At 57.3% G+C, this 13,804-nt stretch overlaps 1 protein-coding gene across 1 annotated transcript in view; it reads right to left on the bottom strand.

Annotated features, from left to right (window-relative positions):
• SND1 (staphylococcal nuclease and tudor domain containing 1) overlaps nucleotides 1-13,804 on the bottom strand; it is a 99,613-nt gene that overhangs the window by 43,189 nt on the left and 42,620 nt on the right. Inside the window, exons 11-12 of the mRNA XM_062613647.1 lie at nucleotides 11,464-11,553; nucleotides 593-693 (exon numbers count right to left, since the gene is read on the bottom strand). Coding sequence (XP_062469631.1) covers nucleotides 593-693; nucleotides 11,464-11,553 — 191 coding nt within the window. The remainder of the gene's footprint in view (nucleotides 1-592; nucleotides 694-11,463; nucleotides 11,554-13,804) is intronic.

The following is a 13,804-nucleotide window of genomic DNA, read 5'->3' as shown; positions in this document are numbered from 1 at the left end:
TTCATAGAGCCACATCCCCCCCATGCAGCTCGATGCTCCACAGCATTCCCAGAGGCAGGATTCAGGGGAAGGAAAAGCACAGTGAGAGCTGCAGCACTTTGGGTCCTTTCCAAAATAGCTGCTCCGCGGAAGGGAAAAGCCAGGAAAGGAAGAAAGAAACCAAACACCCTCTGACAAATCATCCCGACAGCTCCTGGAAGCTGCTGCCACCTGGATATGCACCGTACCGGCACGAGGTATCCATAAAGATATGCCGGAGGAACTGAGCACCCCAGTGTTCCAGGGGAGGAAAGCCACCAAAGCATGGTGAGGGGAATGCTCTGGCAGAGCCCACACTGCTGCACCATGTCATGGGGAGGTGATGTCCCACAGGAGAGGAGACATCCCGGGATATAGAGAGGGGAGGATGGTTGCTCCAAAGCATCCCACTAGCCATACTGCTCCCCAGCACCCCAAACTGCTGGAGCTGGGGGTCCATGGGATCCCACCATCCAGCCACCAGCACTGTGTACCTCTGTGGTGAGGATGAGCCACCCTGCATCCCTCGTATCCCCATGGAATGCTGTTCCTGGTTCCCCAGGGCAACACTTACATTCCTCCGATGGAGACGGTGGCACATGTGCGCTCAGAGAAGGCAGGCACAGTCTCAGTGGCACTGCTGGCGGGTCGGATGTAATCCACCGTCACGTTTACCTGGGCAAGACACAATGGGAATGGGGTCAGAACATCCAGCCAGGGGGCTCCCAATCCTCCCACTATCCCAAAATCCTTGCTGACAGCATCCTTCCTCTGCCCTGGTAAAGGAGCCTTTTGTCAACCAGCTGCTGGCACTGGTGGTGCCACCAGCGAAGCAGCATCTGACACACAGGAACAGACACGTTGAACCAGGAGCCTCCCAGGGAGGCCAAGCTGTAATTCCAGGTTCCTGGCACCAGCATTGTGCTGCCGGGGGGACTCTGGCTCAGGCTGGGAATGCTGGTGAGCTGCAGCCAGCTCTGGTGCATGGATAATCCCATTATGGCCTCTAGCAGGGGAGCTGCAGGTAGATGGAAGCACAGCTCCATAGCTGTCAGATGGCATCAGCATCATCCAGCGGGATGCAGAAGCTGGGTTGGAAAATGTTTTGGCATTTTGGGACCAAAGTCCTAACTCCTGATGGAAAACTGCACCTCCTGCTGCAGGAGTGCTAGGATAAGCTGGTGGACACAGAAATGCCCATGGGGAGATGAGGGACCAGCACCATGGCCCCTCAGCATCACCCCCCAGCAGCTCCGGGCACCACATCCCAGAGCCCACTACAAGCAATCGGCATTTCCATCCTGCTTCAGGCCTTCGTGGTGCAGCTGGATCCCTGGATTTGATCAAGGAGCCGTGTTCCCACATTGATCCCCCTGCAGCAAAAGGGCTTCGTCCAGGGCTGGAAGCATTGGAAGCAACAGAGCTGGAAACACTGGCAGCATTGGGAGCATGGGCAGCACCGGGCTGGAAGCATCGGGAGCATTGGGAGCACCAAACCACTGGGGTTGGAAGCATTTGGCAGGCAGCTTGATAATGCTCACCTTGGAAGTGTTTTCATCAGTGGAAAATCAACACCAGAGAGGATCCACAGCCCCAGCAAGGGCACTTCCTGCACCCCCAGCATCTTCTGCATCTCCAGTCCCAGCTCAGGCATTTCCTGCATCAGCCCCATTTGGGCACATCCCACATCCCCTGCACCCCCAAAAATGACTCAGGCACCTCCTGCACCCCCAGCCCTGGCTTGGACACCTCCTGCACCTCAAGTCCCATCTTGGGCACCTCCTGCACCCCATCTCCTGCACCCCATCCCCATCCCGGGCACCTCCGCAGTCGTACACCCCAGCTCCGGAAGCAGCACATCCCAACTCATCCTCTCCTCACAACTTTCAGCCATAACAGACCCAGATCCCCGGGGGACACAGTGAGCAGCAGCATCAGCTCTGGGGCTGCCCTTTGGACTCCCACACCCAGCCCATAAACCCCCACTGTGCCCGTGCTGAGCCCAGCATCATCCATCTGCAGGCACCCAACAGCACAGGGGAGGCACCCGCAGCTCCCAGCACCCATGGGACCCACAGTGGGCTCCTGCTACCCACGACCCGCCGGCACAGGTCAGGGATGCCCATGGGCGGGTTGCCAAGGTCACCTGCAGTCAGTGGGAATTAGATCACTGCTCCAGCGCTGCTCCCTGGAGGAGCTGGGAGAAGAACGGCACCACAGAGAGCAGGCTGCTTTGTGCAGTCACCGCGGCCACTGCCACCCACCCGTCGCCCATCACCATGGTGTCTGTCCATGTCCCTGTCCCCATGTGCCCTGTGCCTGTAGCTCTGGCATGAGGGCATGAAGGGAGGACACAATCCTGGGAAGCTCAGGGCCAGTGCTACCAAAAACCCAAGCTCACCCCCATGGCTGGAGAAAGAAGAGGAGGAGGAGGAATGGTTCCCAGGGTGCCAAGTATCATGTCCCTGCCATGTGGGGACTGGGACATGGTCACCAGTGTGGGGTGACTCGCACGTGGTCCCCAGCATCTTGGTCCCAGTGATGTGGTCCCCATTGTCACGATCCAAACGACATGGTACCCAACATCACAGTCCTAGTGATGCGGTCTCCAGCATGTGGTCCCCAGCATCATAGTCCCAGTGATGTGGTCCCTGGCCACATATCATGATCCCAAAGATATGGTCCCTAGCACATGGTCTCCAGCATCACGGTCCCAAATATGTGGTCCTCAGCATTATGGTCCCAAAGATGTGGTCCCTGGCATCAGGGTATCAATGATGTGGTCCCCACCACGTGCTCCCCAGCTCACGGGCCAGCCTGGTGCTCACAGGCAGGAGCATCCTCCTGTCATCTGCATCAGGAAGGATGGAACCATCTCCCTTTCACAGCCCTGACCCCCAGCACGAGCTCGCAGGGGAGGTAAAAATAGTCCCTGTGAGTGTGTGACGACGCAGGGCTGGGAGATCCGCGGGCGTTCCAGGCACTAAGTATAGCAGAGAAGTCTGGTCTGCCACCCACCCCTGCCATATGCACCCACCCTGCACCCACTCGGTGACACCGTCACACGCTGGCGCTCTCAGCACCAGCAGGGGCTGCAGGAGGGACCTGGGCCTGTCCCACAGCCTGAGCTTCCCTATTCCTGCTCTCCCCTCCTCAGGGATGCAACCAGGACCAGCAGGGATGATGATGATGAAGGGAACCCGTGGGCTCTGCCTGCACCCTCATCTCCTCCAGCGAGGCTGATGTAGGAGGAACGCGGGTTTAGGCACTTGATGCTAAGCCCCAGAGCTGCACTGCTGACCCCAGGGCAGCCACACTGTGCTGTGCCATGCTGGGGTGGCAAAGCCGCCCCCATAGGATGAGAAGCCACCCCCAGCACCCTGGCGGGTGCAGATGTCACATCCTGCAGATCAAGCAATGTTACACAGGAGGGGATGGACCTAGAATAAAGCACCCTAGTCACCCAAGCCTGGTGCTGGGACTGAACTTGGGGTGCTGCTATAGGAATGATTCCCTAAGGGAAAGCTCCGCAGCCACAGTGCAGGACACCAGCAGGGTCCAGATGTGCCAGGTCCTGCATATGGGCTACAACCCCATACAACACTCCTGGCTTGGGGAAGAGTGGCTGGAAACTGCTCATGGCAAAGCCATCAGCATCCTGGCCTGTATCAGCACCACTGCGGCAGCAGGGCCAGGGCAGTGACTGTGCCCCTGCACTGGGCATTGGTGAGGCTGCACCTCGAATCCTGTGTTCAGCTCTGGGATCCTCACTGCAAGAGAGACATTGAGGTGGTGGAGCAGGGCCAGAGAAGGGCAACAGAGCTGGTGCAGGGCCTGGAGCTCAAGTGTGATGTGGAACAGCTGAGGGACCTGGGGGGTTCAGTATGGAGAAGAGAAGGCTCAGGGGGGACCTCATCGCTCCCTACAACTGCCTGAGAGGAGGATGGAGCCAGGAGGGGGCTGGGCTCTGCTCCCAAGGAACAAGGGATGGGACAAGAGGAAACGGCCTCAAGCTGCACCAGGGCAGGTTTAGATGGAGATGAGGAAAAATTCCTTCCCCAAAGGGTGCTCAGGCACTGGAACAGGCTGCCCAGGGCAGTGCTGGAGTCACCGTCCCTGCAAGTGTTCACACACCGTGTAGCTGAGGCCTCAGTGCCATGGGTTAGTGATGGCCTTGGCAGTGCTGGGAATGGTTGGACTGGATGAGCTTAAAGGGCTTTTCCCACCTGGTTTATTCAATGATTCTATGTGCCACGCTCCGGCACACAGGGTCCTGGAGCAGATCAGAGGGTGATGGCATCAGCTCAAGTGAAGTAAGAGATGCATGAGGGAGGATGGGGCTGCACAGCAGGTCCTGCATCCCTGGCTGCTCTGCACCTTGAGCTGCAGCTCCTGGCAGGGTGAGGGAATGCAGGAGGTGCAATGGGGCCTGCAGAACCCAAGGGGAATGATCCAGCATCTCCAGACTGGGAATTTCCTTTCCAAGGGCTGTATGTGCCGGCTCAGCCCCACCTCACCCTGTATCCCATTGCAAGGGTTGAGTATAGAATAGAACGCAGAAGCCTGCTTGGTTTGCTTCCACCTTCACTGAGCCCTTCCCCCATATCCTCCCATCAGTCCCTCCTCGAAAGCATGGCAAGAGCCTGGGATGTGGTGCAGGGAATGCTCTGAGCCACCACGCTGTGAGGAACGGAGCCTGCAGAGCCTCAACCACTGCCCAAAGCGCAGCCTGTGGGAGCAGCAGGGCTCACTGCTGCTTCCCATCGCATACAGCAGCTCGAAGCCCTGCAGCCAAGCCCAGCCTGGCTGAGCCCAGCCCAGTGAGCAGCCCCGGGGTAGGACTGACCTTGCTGTGCCAGGCTGTGCCGGAGTCGCAGCCTGGAGCCGCAGCCTGGCAATGGGAATGCCCAGCAGAGCCGTTTGGGGAAGATCAGGAGGAGGAAAAGCGCTGCACGGAGAGGAACTGATCCCGAATTCCTGGTCATTGCACCCGGAACAATCACATTTGCTCCCAGAGGAGCCATTCCAGCCACTGCAGCACCTGGAGTGCAGCGTGCCGGCACAGTTCCCCCCTCCTGCTTGCCTGCAGCTGCATGAAATGCTTATTCCAAGCAGAACACAGGCAGGAGAAGATCTCTCCCGGTTTCAGCACTGGGGAGCAGTGAGTTCCCGGGAAGACTTGCAACGGGAATATCCTCTCCAGCTTCACAGGCTGCAGAGCCGGGAGGCTTGGGAGCAGCGCACAGCAAAGCACTCCCAGCTGATGGAGTTCAGTAAGGACAAGGGCACGGACCTGCACATGGGCTGGGACCCTGGAGAGTGAGCAGCAGTTCAGGGAGGGGATTCTCCCCCTCTGCTCTGGGGAGACCTTAGGGCAGCTCCAGTGCCTAAAAGGGCCACAAGAAACGAGGGCCTGTAGGGACAGGACAAGGAGAATGCCTTTAACCTGCCAGAGGGGAGACTGAGATGAGATCTTAGGCAGAAGTTCTTCCCTGTGAGGGTGCTGAGGCGCTGGCACAGGGTGCCCAGAGAAGCTGTGGCTGCCCCATCCCTGGCAGTGTTCAAGGCCAGGTTGGACACAGGGGCTTGGAGCAACCTGCTCTAGTGGAAGATGTCCCTGCCCATGGCAGGTGTTGGAACTGGAGGAGCTTTAAGGTTGCTTCAACCCAAATTATTCTATGATTCCATGAGCTCCCTCCCAGCTGCACTGCTCTGCAGAAAGTGGGATTGTCCATGCACTCCTGGCTGTGCTGTGCCCATTCCAGTTCGTGCTGTGCAGCTCTCCCTGACTCTGCAGCTGCCAGTGACACCCAGCAAGAAATTGCCCAACAGTGCAAAAATGAGCCCAAGCCTGTGCAAATCCACAGAACTCTGCAACTCCCCCCCCCCGCTTCCTCCCCTCTACGGAGCCAGGGAGGATGCTCCAGGGGAAATGCTTCCCCCAGGCCTGCTCGCCAGCCTTCTGGCAATGCTGGCACTGGGCAACCCCAACATAAGCATCCTGGGAAGCATCCTGGTGCCTCTGAGTGATGCTGTCTGCCTGGACACATGGATACATTGGGAAGCTGCAGGGAAGCCCCCAGCTCACGCTCCCAGCTCTGCTGAGGGCCAGGTTTGTGTTCGTGGGCTCCTCTGGACGAGATGTTTGATCAATTCAGCCTCAGCCTTCCCTTTGACGAGGCTCCAGCCCCGAGCCGCATCACCAACAAATCCCAGGCATTAGAACTAAGCCGGAGCTTTGCAGATAAATCAGCGCAGGTTGGGATGGAGGGTGAGGAAAAGCCACGCTCCTCCTCCCCGTCCCTTGGCACCAGCTACGCCCAACCCACCCATCCCCAGTGAACAACCTGCCCATCGATCTGTGGACAGCTGTGCACAGCATGGTTGCAACCCCTGACAACACAGGGACTGGCTATGGCACATAGAGGGGATAGCACGTGGCATCAGCCCTTGTGCCACGGGAGCACCGTGTCCCTCTGTGACAGCCTGCACACAAGAGCCACTTGGATGCAGGAGCAGGATGCTCACCAATGTGGTCACTGCCATGTGGTCCCCAGCATCATGGTCCCCAGCACCATGATCCCAACAATGTGGTCCCCAGCATTGCAGTCCCAATGATGCGGTCCCCAGCACATGGTCCCCAGCATCACCATCCGAATGATGTGGCACCCTGCTGCACTGCAGAGCCCCACATTCATAGTGGAGCAGGATGTCAGGTCCCAGTGGGTGCTCTGACACTCTGGGGTGAGCATTCCCTTCACCCACCCTCTGCAAAGCAGCCTTTAAGGATGATACTGAATCGCTTCCGCGCACAACGAATATTTATCCCTGAGTTATCTCGTGCTGTCTCCCTCCATCCAAGTGATTAATCCCCTCCAGCTAATGAGGGAAAGGGCCTCGAGCACCCATTTAGACCCGACTCAATTGCCTGCACGATGGGTGTCATTAATAAAAGCTGCTTAACGGCGGTGCCTGCCCGGCGTGGGATTGATGCACAGCATCCGTGCGGAGCCCAGGGATTGATTCCACCACGGGAATCAAATCCACAGTGGGGCTCATCCTGAGCCAGCAGGCAAATTCCACTGCTCCAGGTCACTGGGAGGGTTCAATTCCCTTGGAGGGAGCACAGGGAGGGAGACTGGGCTGATGCCTCTCACTGCAGCCCTTCCCCTGCAGCCTGGTCCCTGTGTTACTGCTCCCCTGCCAATGCCCACAGTCACCCCCAAAAGCAGCCACGGCAAAGCCCATCCTGCTGCTCCAAGCTCCCACTGCTCACCCACTGATGGGACTGGACATGGTATCATGAACCAGTGCGGCCTTCCCAGCTGGATATACTGGGAGAGCAACACACAGCAGTAAGACTGATGCATTACCAGTTAATTCCATCTGCCTGGAGCTGGTAGAGGTGGTGATGACCCCCAAAACTGGAGAGGGGACAGAACCATGGGATCTTCTGGCATCCCATTGTGCCAAGATGGTGCTTTTGGAAGCGTCTGACCCTGACCACTGCTGCTACAACAGCGTTCCTGCCTGCACCAGGATGGCACAGTGCCCACGGCACAGCCGGAGCACACCGGGAAGCATAGGGATGAGGACAAGAGGGCAGCTGAGGACAAGGAAGCTCATTGCAGTCAAAGGACTTTTGTCCTTGCTGCCAACACGTCCCCCCCATGCTGGGACCACAGCAGCCAGGGCTGGGCAGGGGGAGCCCAGGCTGCTGCAGGCAGGCAGGTCCTGCTGCCTGGGATGGGTGCTGCTGCCCCTGGAATGGGTTGGGATGGTGGGGGGGGGGGGGTGTGAGGTGGGATGGGGGGGACTGCCCTGCTCCGCAATTCCTAAAGTGCAGCTCCCTCTAGTGTCACACGAGCCCTGCAGAGCTGCCACCGGGCACCCAACAGGCAAGGTCACTGCTGTGCAGGGACAGTGCCCATGAGGGTCCCCAGAGCACAGAAACAGCACCCACAGTCAGGGTCCCCACCATGCCCAAGCAGCACCCATGGAGAGGGTCCACAGGGTGCAAGGACAGCACCCACGAGGAGGCTCCCACCATGCAGGGACAGCACCCATGAGATGCAGGCAGCTCTGGGTACAGACAGCTCTGGGAGCAAGCAGCTCTGGGTACAGGCAGCTCTGGGTGCAGGCATCAGGCCGACCCAGCCAAGCCAAGCAGACACAACACTTGCAGCTGAGGAAGCAGCTGATGAAGCAGCAGCAGCGAGACTGAACCCTCCTCCTGGCCTAATTATTCCCAATATTCCATTCATCAATGGCGCTGTGCAGAGCAGCTGCCAGCAGAGATCCTGCCGGGAGCGGCTCACACCACCCAGCCCTGCCAGCTCTGCCCTGGAAACAGCAGCAGTGGGAAGGCAGAAGGTGGCTCTGAGCCAGGTCCCCCCTGTTCTATAGGGACAGAACTGGGCAGACCTCAAACCTCAACTCCCACATCCATCACTCCTTGGGGTTACAGCACCCATCAGCCATGATACCCATGAAGAAGGACATGGAGCTGTTGGAACAAGTCCAGAGGAGCCCACGAGGATGATCAGGGGACTGGAGCACCTCCTGTATGAAGACAGGCTGAGAAAGTTGGGGCTGTTCAGCCTAGAGAAGGCTGCTTGGAGACCTCATAGCAGCCTTCCAGTATCTGAAGGGGGCCTAAAAGGATGCTGGGGAGGGACTGTAGTGATAGGATGGGTTCAAACTGAAACAGGGGAAGTTCAGGTTGGATCTAAGGCAGAATTTCTTCCCTGTGAGGGTGCTGAGGCACTGGCACAGGGTGCCCAGAGAAGCTGTGGCTGCCCCATCCCTGGCAGTGCTCAAGGCCAGGTTGAAGACAGGGGCTTGGAGCAACCTGCTCTAGTGGAAGGTGTCCCTGCCCATTTGGAATGGGATGAGCTTTAAGGTCCCTTCCAACACAAACCATTCCATGATCCTATGATTCTAAGAGGGGAGGAGAAAGGGGTCAGAAGGTGCTCGGTGATGGGGCAGTGGCTCAAGGGGTCATCACAGTGGGCAGGGCTCCCCAGAACAGGCAGGGCACCCCAGGGCACCTCTGCAACCACACAGAGTACCAGGGTCGTGCCGACACCGCAGGCAGCACTGCCCATGGGTGCCAGCCCACCCCATTTGATTTCCCTGCATGCAGGCAGCTCCCTGAAGGCGCTGGGTTGGGCTCTAAAAGTCTGTTCCCTAAACAGGGGGTGGGACAAGAGGGATTTAGGGATTCTTGCAGCAAAGCTCGCTGCTGCCAGCACGCCGGGAGCCAGCAAGGGCGAGCCACCCCGCGCAAGGCTGTCGCTTCACATCAGAGTACACTGACAAGCTCGAGGGGTTGGTTTGATCATTAATGGGAAGGATGATTCCATTCTCTCCTCATCCCTTTCCCCCATCAAATTAATCTGAAGTGAAAAACGTGGAGCTGACAAAGGAAATATTTAGAAAGCAAACGAGGAGACATCAAAGGCTCCCAAAGCTGCCGGATGAGCCATGGCGGGAGCCCAGAGCACACCCTGGCAAGGTTATGGGGAGCTTTGGAAAGGGAACAGGCAGCACCTGCAGCCAAAAGGCCTTTTTGGTTCCATTTCTGGGGGTCTCTGGCTCCCCACCATGCTTTGGGCATGGGGCCAGTGGCAGTCAGTTGGCTGCTGTCCGCCTTCTCTCTTCCGGTGACCCAACAGAGGATGTGGCACTGGCTGCTCCTGACTGTCCCTCATCCTGCATCCCCATTGTCCCATGAAGCAGCATCACACTGGAGTGCCCAGGAGGAAGGCAGGGCACTCATCTTCCTTCCCAGCACAGCAGCCCATGAAGTGCCCTTGGGTGACATTGTCTAGTGGAAGGTGTCCCTGCCCGTGACAGGCGGCTGGAACGGGATGAGCTTTAAGTTCTTTTCCAACACAAACCATTCCATTATTCTGTGATTCTATGGGAAACACGGGATGGCACAGGCAGCACCATGAATACCAAGGGGTTATCCCTATCCCAGGCTGCAGCCAGACACTGCCCAAAGCTCCAGCAAGGGTGAATGCAAAGAGGTTTGGGGAGGAAATGGGTGATTTTGAGCAACAACCAAGTGGCGCAGAGCGACGGTAGATGGAGGAGAACCAGTACTGGGGTGGCTGGCAGCGCTTGGACTGGGACCATGCTGGGGTGCACCCAACACAAAGCCAAGATTCCCCCCAGAACAACTGTGTTCTCATTCCAGAGACCAGAACTCTCTTCACAAGCCCCAGCAATGTCCTTGGAAAAGGACCTGACTGATGGAGCTGAACATGAGCAGCTTGTGCCCAGGCAGCCAGGAAGCCATCAGCATCCTGGCCTGTATCAGCACCCGTGCAGCAGCAGGGCCAGGGCAGTGATTGTGCCCCTGCACTGGGCACTGGTGAGGGTGCACCTCTAATCCTGTGTTCAGTTCTGGGCCCCTCACTGCAAGAGAGACATTGAGGTGGTGGAGCAGGGCCAGAGAAGGGCAACAGAGCTGGTGCAGGGCCTGGAGCACAAGTGTGATGGGGAACAGCTGAGGGACCTGGGGGGTTCAGCCTGGAGAAGAGAAGGCTCAGGGGGGACCTCATCGCTCCCTACAACTGCCTGAGAGGAGGATGGAGCCAGGAGGGGCTGGGCTCTGCTCCCAAGGAACAAGGGATGGGACAAGAGGAAACGGCCTCAAGCTGCACCAGGGCAGGTTTTAGATGGAGATGAGGAACAATTCCTTCCCCAAAGGGTGCTCAGGCACTGGAACAGGCTGCCCAGGGCAGTGCTGGAGTCACCGTCCCTGCAAGTGTTCACACACCGTGTAGCCGAGGCCTCAGTGCCATGGGTTAGTGGTGGCCTTGGCAGTGCTGGGGAATGGTTGGGCTGGATGAGCTTAAAGGGCTTTTCCAATGTCATCGATTCTATGACTCTATGATCCTCACAGCCACTTCCAACTACATCAAGTGACAGACTTCCCATTAGGAAAGTCTCAGGAGCTGCTATGTTTTTCCTTTTCCCTTTTTTGCTAATATAGAAGCAGGGCTCTGCAATGGGAAGATGCAATTAGGCATGGAAATGGTCCTCAATGAGCAGCAGTGAGCAGCCTCGCCACCGAGCAAATTGATTTCATTTGACCATTTTATGAGCATTTGAGAATTGCATCCTGAGCATGTGCTTCAGTCCTGAAGTGCACATTATAGTCTTCATCCCCCTGAATTGCTCTGAACCAGCCCAAGAAGAATATACCCAGGAAAAACAAAGGAAAATGTGAAGCGACGCAGCGGCACGGCATTCCTGGGAAGTGGGTGCAGCTGAAAGGGAGAACCTAACCCCTCCGAGGAGGAGCTAAAGGGGTGCTTCAGCTTTGGGTGCACCACGTAATTCCCTACTGAGAGCCCCTAGATCACTACTGGCACAAGCAGCACCACCCTTCACTAGCACCCGCCTGTGCCACCAGCCTCATCCCTTCCATACCTTCTTTCCAATGAGCTTCTTCCGCAGGAATTCGCGGGCTTCAAACATGTAGGGAATGTCGTACAGCGGCCTCAGCTTCCTGTTCTTGTCCTGCATTGGGGGTCAGAGAGAGAGCACAAGTCAGGAGAGCCCCTCTAAAACCACCCTGCGATGAGCATCACTGCGGGGATGCAGCCTGGACACCCCAAAAGTGATGCAACCAGCACCCACCACCTTCTCCCATGGGTGCCATCTTGCTCCTGCACCCCAAGGTGGGCTCCCCGAGCATCACCACAGCCCTGGCTTCAAAAACCCGAAGTGGAGCCCCTGGCCAACACCATGAGGACATGCCAGCAGCTACCTCATGGTACCAAGCTGAGCATCTCTGCACCGAAGCATCACGGGAAGGGATGGAGGGGAATTTGGGATGGGGGGGACACCCACGGTCCCTCCAATGAGACAACCACACCCACCAAGCACCCCATCCCCTCTCACCAGCCTTGCTAATCCCATGCCAGGCAGCTCAACACTGGATCCCCTGCACTACCCAGGGATCTCCACTCACTTAGGAAAGCATCCCAAGGTCTCGCAATCCCAAAACATGGTGCATGGAACCCCCTCCCTGCATCCACTGCACATGGGAGGGTAAAACAAAGTTCCAAGAGCTCTGGAATTAAGTAAGAGTTGTGAGAACCAGGTACACGGGCTCTGTTCACACAGGCTCCTGCAAAGAAGTTGTTCTTAGAGAAGCTCATCGTCCACAGTGATTAAGAGCAGGATGAGACCCAGACAAGGGAAGTGGCATCTCGCAGCCCATCAGCTGCTCTTGCAGCGATAAAATCCCTTCAAAGGCTCAGCAAAAAGGGGAGTTTTTCAGTGGAAACAGCAGCAGCTATTTGGGAATGGGAAGAGCTCAAGCTGCAGCACATGGCTGCACCCACATGGGGCTTCATAGGAGGTGTTGAGGAGCAGGATGGGTAGCAGTGAGCCTGGTAAGCTACATAAGATAATGTATCAGAGACATCACCACCCCAAAGGGCTTGTCTCCCATGAACCACCAACACCCCTGGATGCAGCACATGGCATGATGGCATGATGGACTTGGCTTTGAAAGGGATGCCAAAGGGCTGCCACTGCTCAGCATCATTCCCAGAGGGAGTGATGCAGCTTTGCCCAGCAGATCTGTCTCCCTCACTATGCTGTGCTGGGATTTGGACACACTCTGTGATTGGCTCAACCGGCACTGTCGTGGTTTTGGGTCCATAACCACATATAAGAGGAGGAGGGAAGGACGAGAAGCCAACCCAATGCAATCCAATGCAACCCAACCCAACCCAACGCAACACAAGCACCCAACTCAACACTACACAACCCAACGCAATGTAACCCAACCCAACTCAACCCAACCCTGGGAGCTCCCCAGTCCATGTTGGTGGAGGACAGCCCTTGGCACTTCGCTGCTCCCCAGCACAGTGCTGTGAGGCACAGCCCCCTGCACACAGAGCTGGGACAGGAGGGATACACTGAAAAGAGGGAGATAAGGCAAAAGCATCAGGAAATGAAAGAGAGAAATCAGATGGGAGAGGGAGGGAGCAGACAAAGCCACGCTGCCGGCGCTCTGCATTCTTCTGTAATGAATGAGGCTTTGACAGAGTTTATTGTCCTTGACGCCGTTCCCAGCCTGCTCCTTGGAGCCGTTCCCTCCTCCTCCTGCATCACCCAGCGCCGCAGCCCCTGCCAGCCCTGGCGATGGGAATGGGATGGATGCTGCAAGGGCATCCCCACACACAGCACCATGAAGGAGGCTCCATGAAACGCCTGAAAACCCCTCTGCAGGCAGGGCAAGGGCAGGTCCTGAGCCTGGCAGGGAACAGGAACGGCTGGGATGGGATTTCTGCTGGAAAAGAGCTTTTACACTTGCCAGGGATCAGCCCAATAGCAAAAGCTTCCTGGCATGTAATGAGATTGGCTTGACGAAGCTGGCACGGAGCTGTGGAGGGCAGTGTGGGATGTGGTGCCTGCTAGCCAACCCCAAAGCTGTATTTCCTGCAGGAAAATAGCTTTCTCCTACAAAACAAAGCCTGGCTGAGCACATGGGGATGGCATGGCCAGAGGGAAACCCCACCAATGGGTGGCTGCCCTGCTCAGGAACATGAGGTTCCATAGGGAAGGTCAATGATGCTGCCAGCTCCATCTGAGCCCCATAGTTGGGTTGTGTCTGGGCACGCTGCAGGATGATGCATTATTCCCACTGTTCCCCTCCCTGGCAAGTGCTCTGGGATGAAGGCATCCCCGTTATTGAGATGGGGCCAGAAGAATTCCAAGCCCTGTGCCAGGGCTGGAGTTGAGCCATGGGATAAAT

The sequence above is a fragment of the Pezoporus occidentalis genome, unplaced genomic scaffold (assembly GCF_034315485.1).
Source record: "Pezoporus occidentalis ecotype Australia unplaced genomic scaffold, CSIRO_AGI_Poc_V1 ctg17, whole genome shotgun sequence".
NCBI classification, from domain to species: Eukaryota; Metazoa; Chordata; class Aves; order Psittaciformes; family Psittacidae; genus Pezoporus; species Pezoporus occidentalis.
The sequence above is the reverse complement of the archived record's forward strand: the minus strand, read 5'-3'. Positions and strand labels throughout refer to the sequence as shown.